Below are 6,802 nucleotides of genomic sequence, written 5' to 3' on the forward strand. Positions count from 1 at the left end.
AAGGAAGAATTCTGCAGAGGATGGTGCAGAATTTAGATGCTTATAGAAACCAGGCCTGGGGAAGCCATGAGGATGAAAGAAACTAGATGAAACTTCATGATGCGTTCGTTCCTCAAAATCAGGACGACCTTTGAATCCTTGTGACACGAGTGACTGGGGAGAGTCTAAAGTGTGAAAATACACGAGTGACTAGAGAGAGACAGGGAATACGGCGGCTTCCTTTGGCTCTGTGGTCCTCGACTTGAAGGAGATGAGGTCAAGCAAAGGGAAGAACAGCGGCGGCGGGCAAAAGGAGCCGGGGCTGGGACTCTGAGGGCGGCGACGTGGAGGGCGGGACAGCGCGGTCTCCGCTCCACCCCGGCAGGGCGGGCCCGAGACTGCGAATCGCGAATTCGGCGCCGTCCTCGTCTGGGCGCCGCCGGACAGCCATGCCGGGCCGCCTGCTGCGGGGCCTGCTGCAGCGGTGGCGCCGTTACAAGTACCGCTTTGTACCCTGGATCGCGCTGAACCTCAGCCACAATCCCAGGTGAGCGTTCCTTTAGTTTCTCGACACTCCGTCGGTCGCCTTGGGGCTCGGATCCTGATGTGGATGGAACTCGAGGGGGCGAAGTTGGTCGGAGCTGGAAGCGACCGAGTGGTGGCCCCGGGTCTAGGGGAGACACGCACAGGGAATTGCCTTTGGCGGCCTAGCGGCCTGTTGAAAAAGTGGGCGGGGCCACAGGAGAATGAGACCTCCAGTGGGCGGGGGCGCGAGGCGAGGTCAGTGGTGGGCGGAGCCTAAAACTGGTTGAGTTGGTGTTGGGCGGGAAAAGTGACTGGTTGGGCGCTGTGTTGGGAGGGACCCGAGTCTGGTAGCTTCTGAAGCGGGCCTTAATTGGGCGAGGCCTAGAGGTCCATTTCCCAGAGGTCCCCGCGCCTTTGGTGCCTGCGATTTACCTGCGATTTTCTTTTTCACTTGATCTTACCCGGTAGGGCGTTTGACGCCACCCAGTATCTCGGCGGAGCTTAGAAAAATTTAAAAGACAAGAAAACTCGTCCTTCATGAGCGGTGTGGTCTTCTCCCCATTAAGATATGTTAGGACCGAAGTTTATTTTCACATTTCCGTAAAAGTATTTTATGTGGCGAAAGCAATCCAGTTCGGCTGTGAGGTTGATGGCTTTCATGCATTTAAAAAAAAAGTTGTATCTGGTTTTCATACATAAAAACCAGAATAAAGCAACTAAACATACACCGGAGTGTTGGGTTTTTATACCAGAGTCATCTCCATAAGGCGCTCTGGTAGCGTAGTGGTTACGAATCAGGTTGCTCATCTCACGGTCAGCAATTCGAAACTACCAGCTGTTCTGCGGGAGAACGATGAGGCTCTCTGCTCCTATAAAGATTTACAGCCTCGGAAACCCTGTACTGGGTCGCTATGAGTAGGAACCGACTTCACGGCACACAACAACAACAGACGAAAGGGATCTAGCCGGGTTTGCCGCGGGTTATTACTGGTAACTAATCTGGAAGAAGTATGAGGACACGTCTCCGTTGAAGACAGACAAGCTTTCCCAAAGTTTCATACTGCGGATTTAGGAGTTAGAAGCAGGAATTTTTCCGTTTTTGTGTCGAAGTTATAGTAATAAATAACAATTATAAAAATTAAAGTGATGCAGTCATTAAATAATTATCTTGGGTGAGACTATGACAACATATGTCATTCTTAAATTTTTCACTGAAATAACACCCTATAAAAAACCCATGCAATGAGATTACTGTCTTTGTGCTCACATCCAGGTAACTGGGTGTATTGGAAAAAGAGCTGAGCCCTGGGTCTCCTTCTGACTGGTCCTTAGTAGCTTTAGGACTTCTCCAAGTTCCCTAACATCTTTTCTGCACAAATTAGCTAGTATGTGGTATATGTAAAGATCCAATAGCATTTATCACAGAGTGGGCTTTTCAAAAATATTGGCTGTTAGTAGCTTGTGGGTATTGTTGGGAGTTAGGTAATTAGAAACACAATTCTTTTCCAAACTTCTTTGACTTCAATCACCTGAGATTACTCTAATAGTTCTTTCAGGTCAGTAACCCAACATATAAAGAAAATCTTTTATCAGTTAAAGCATAGTGAATAGAAACTTTTCCCATTTTCAGGACCCTCCGATATGTTCCAGAGGAATCAAAAGACAAAGTTATATCAGATGAAGAGGTCCTAGGACCATTACTCAAAGTTTTCCAGGCTCTGTTCTTAAATGATTTCACTAGACAATCAGATATCTTGACTGTGCTTCCAGAACCTGTTAAATTGAAGTATCAAGATTTACTGGCAGTTCAGCGTCAAAGAGTGAAACTGCTTGAAAACAGACGTCAAGAACAAAGTGTCTTTAAACCAGAAGAAGTTATTTATAAGACTTTGGGTTTCGTTGTTGCCCGAGCAACTAGCTCATTGATTTCGGCTGGAAAAGGTGTCTTCGTTACTAAAGGATTTGTACCTAAAGGCTCGGTTGTATCTATGTATCCTGGTAATGACATGTAGTACTTTGCTTAGCGTTTTTATTTACACTGAAATATAACCCTGTAATCTTCAGAGTAATAGGTTGAATTGAAAACTAAAATTTCCATAGAATTTTTTTTCATCCTAATTAGGAAATTAACTTTGTAAATTATGTTATTCTTAGAAAGTATTCTGAACTGTTTGTCAGAAAAATTTTATAGTATGTACTTCAGTTTAGAAGACATGTCTTAACTTTGATAAACTAGATTATTCAGAAAACACTAAAGGATAATTTACTTTGGCTTAGCTAGTTCACTGATTAAAGATAAACACGAAAGAATTAAAAACGGTCAATCACTGAACTTGAAAATTAAAGCAGTTTCTATGCAGAAGGTTACTGACTATTGAATTTGTGATAGAATATGTTATTTCTTAAACTTGTTAAGTGCTGTTGGGGCAATTCTGACTCATAGCAACCCTATATGGGGTTTTTGAGCAGCAGCTGGTAGGTTTGAACTGCCAACCCTATGGTTTGCAATCCAGTGCTGATCCTACAGCACTACACCAGGAGTCCGTTTGTTGAACTAGCATTGTGTTATTTGGTGTGATGGAAAATATGTGTGAATATGAAAGTCAGATAGACTTATGTTTTAAAAAGTTGTGTACTACTTTTTAATTTTTATATCTGTAAACTAGGGAATGTGTTTTCTCATATATGAGGGGGTTTCAAAACATTCATGGAAGCTTTAAATGAGAAAATGGAAGTTTTCATGAAGTTTTTGAAGCCCCCTCACACAACTAACCTGTCTACAGATCCCAAGAAATCGATCCGTGTACCAGGAGCTTGAGGAGTACCCAATAAATAAAGCGGGGCAGAGGGGGAGCTCAAAAAGTTCATGGAAAAGCTGAATTTAAAAGATAATGGAATTTGTCACAACCTTTTAAGTCCTCTCATAATAATTTTCTCTTTTCTTCCTTTGTCAATGAAATGAAAAACAACCAGAATGTAAGAATCCTCTATTCTCATATGTTGTTGTTGTTGTTAAGTGCCATTGAGTCGACTCCGACCCATAGGGACCCTGTATAGGGTTTCCAAGGAGCAGCTGGTGAGCTTGAACTACCTCATATATGTCTACATTATTTGATTAGTAAATCATATGTCTTAAAGTATTGTTTAATAGCTGTAAAATCAAACTCTACTTAAAAAATATGATTTTATAAAATCAGTCTTAAAATGTGATGTTTCTGTTTCTTTTAACTGAGATAGTCATTTGATTCTGCTGTGTGGACAGATTGGTTCTGTGCTCCCTTTGCAACTGGACACTCTTTAAAGGGGGGGGGGAAATAGCCAAAGAGATTGTGATAGTCTAGATCAGAAGTCAGAGCATTGGTGGTACAGTGGGGTAAGCATTGGACTGCTAACTGAAAGGGTGACAATTTAGATCCAGCAGCCACTCCCAGAGAGTAAGATGAGGCAGTCAGCCTCCATAAAGCTTTATAGCCTTGGAAACCCTGTGTTGTTAGGTGCCTTCGAGTTACTTCAGCTCACAGTGACCTTATGCCCAACAGAATGAAACACTGCGCACTCCTGCACCACCTCACAATCATTGTTATGCTTTAGCTCATTGATGCTGCCACTGTTGTCAATCCAGCTCTTTGGAGGTCTTCCTGTTTTTCCCTCATCCTCCATTTTACTAAGCATGATGTCCTTCTCCAGGGACTGGTCTTTCCTGACAATATGTCCACAGTATGAGCAGTATGAGAGATAAAGTCTGCCCATTCTGGCTTCTAAGGAGCATTCTGGTTGTACTGCTTCCAACACACTCATTTGTTCTTCTGGCAGTTCACTGTACTTTTAACATTCTTTTCCAGTACCGTAACTCAAATGCATCAATTCTTCTGTGGTCTTTCTTATTTATTGTCAAATTTTCATGTACCTGAGGCTTGCTTCAAACGCATCTTAGTCCTTAAATTGAAATCTTTGCTCTTGAGCACTTTAAAATCTTGTACAGCAGATTTGCCTAATGCAATATGTCGTTTGATTTTTTTTTTTTTAAGTTTTTATTGTGAATTATGTGATAGTTTACATGGGAGAACGTTAGCTTTATATTCATCCTATCGTATATTGTTTCATTGCCATGATTACAATCCCCTCCATGCATCATCAAACAATGAAAGAGTACACCCCGCCAGCCAGCCCCTTGGTTATCAGCACACATCCCCTCTCCCTCTCTGGGTTTAGAATCCCCAGCCACTCCATCTCTCCACGTCATCATCTCTGCCTCCATCTCTGGCATCACTGCTTCTCTGGGTAGGGGTCCAGTACTCTGCTCTTCTCCCATGATGGTCCCAGGGCCCTCCACTCCTGGACTGCAAAGTCAACCACTCCCATCGTTTTGCTACAAAACGCCTACATTTACATTTTCAACACTCATAGTCAGTCCTGATAACATTTATTCACTATTGTACCACATGAGTGCTATCCTCATCTCATTTCATAAGTCCCATCCAGACAGATTAGATACCACTCAGTGGAGATACTATCTTCCCTGTGCCCTCTGGATCTAGGCTCCCTCTTGAAACCTTGTAAACCAGTCACTTTTTGCTTTTAGAGCCACCCCATTTTGGATAGCCACTGTCTACCCTGTGTATCGAGGTCTTGGGAATGATCCTCGCTGTAAAGATTTGTTCTCTCTTTTAAGTTACTGCATCCATAGGAATAGGTCAAGTTCATCAAATTGTTTAGATTACTCTTTTTTTTTTTTAACCTCTTTTTTCTTTTTCTAGTCGAGTTCTGATCATCCAGCCATTGAAGCCAGGTCTTGTGGATAATATCTGCAAGTGTGGGTGTTCTTCTGCATCTCCCCTCACTTCACATCATCTGGACGCTTCACTCTCTGCTCTAGTCCTCTGTGGCCATGTCACTGTCTATGGGCCCAGGAGCCCCCAGGTCTTGCCATACTGTTGGCCAACCAGGTCTTCACCCGGGTTCACAGGAGTCTATTGAATGTGGTCAGACTTAGCTCACAACTTCTTTGCTGTTTTTCCCTCACTTCCCCTTATCAGTGACCAGTGTGAACAACAGTCGGTGACCAGCATGGTCACCAGTCAAAGCACATGCCTGCTTGTGTATTCCCCTTGAGTCTTAGTCTTGGAAGGGGGTTTTCCCTGAGGGAACCCAACTTGCCTTGTTGTCTCCTGGGCGAGCAACTTGCTTGTTCTTATAGTAATCAGTCGGACTGCCATTATTGTTTTTAATTTTTCCTGTCGGTCTTTCTTTTAAGAAGTATCTTCTGTTCTTCTAGCTGTTCCAGGCTGGTCTGCTTGTCCTTTCCTGCCTCAGAAAATTCTGAATGGGGATCAGGATTCCACCTATGGTCTTATGCAATGCAGAGGCTCCGCAGGAAGCCCCCTTCACCAAGCAACTTCTAGCCCCATTTTAGATATTCCAATCAGTTATAGACTGAAGACGGACTTACAAGCTTTCTATGGTGATGTTTCTGGCTATTCCTTTCTCTCCCCTTCAAGTGTCTATTATACAATGGTATGCAAGGGAAACCAACATTCAAAAGACAGCCAAGCATCTTAACATTATTTCCCCTCTTTTACCCATTCAAACCATGCTTCCATCCCTATATGCCAGAGGCCCTTAGTGTTCCAAGGTTGTGCAAACATCATTATTTACCTCTGTCCCACTTAGCCCATGCAAACCTGCCTAACTGTTCTCCCATCTGCCTTGTTCTTCTATTTTCCTCCCCCTTCTTGGGTATTGGCCCCCCCCCCCCCCCCACCCAACAGCACTCAAGCTATCCTGTGTCTATTCCCTACCCTGTGCTCAACTTTCCCATCCCTCCCCTCACCCCACCCCACACATCCAGGTAACCAGCAAAGAATGTTTTCACCCCCTTTGAGTATGGGTTCTTTTCCTTAGTCTTAGTGGTTCTATGCAGTATTTCTCCTTTTGTGACTGTGTAATTTCACTCAGCATAATGTCCTCAAGGTTTATCCATGTTGTGCGGTGGCTTCAGCTTCCTTGTTATTCTTCAAGGTAGCATAATATTCCATTGTGTGTATGTACCACAGTTTATCCATTCTACAATTGATGGGCACTTTGGCTGTCTCCATCTTTTTGCAATTGTAAATAGTGTGTGTGCATATATAGTTACTCATGTTATGGCTCGTATTTCTTGTGGGTAAATACCAAGTAGAGGAATTGCTGGATCATAAGGTATCTCTTGGATCAACTATCAACACTCACGGAAGTAGCAGTCAAGAGATCAGACGACGTATTGCACTGGGCAAATCTGCTGCACAGGAACTTTTTAAAG

The 6,802-nt window shown here is 43.4% G+C and overlaps 1 protein-coding gene across 1 annotated transcript in view; it reads left to right on the forward strand.

The window, feature by feature from the left end:
* Positions 1 to 428: 428 nt before the first annotated feature.
* The window catches only part of SETD9 (SET domain containing 9), a 42,569-nt gene continuing 36,195 nt past the window's right edge, over positions 429 to 6,802 (forward strand). The window contains exons 1-2 of the mRNA XM_006874657.1: positions 429 to 526; positions 2,135 to 2,502. Coding sequence (XP_006874719.1) covers positions 429 to 526; positions 2,135 to 2,502 — 466 coding nt within the window. The remainder of the gene's footprint in view (positions 527 to 2,134; positions 2,503 to 6,802) is intronic.

Source organism: Chrysochloris asiatica, unplaced genomic scaffold (genome assembly GCF_000296735.1).
Source record: "Chrysochloris asiatica unplaced genomic scaffold, ChrAsi1.0 scaffold00291, whole genome shotgun sequence".
In the NCBI taxonomy this organism is placed as follows: domain Eukaryota; kingdom Metazoa; phylum Chordata; class Mammalia; order Afrosoricida; family Chrysochloridae; genus Chrysochloris; species Chrysochloris asiatica.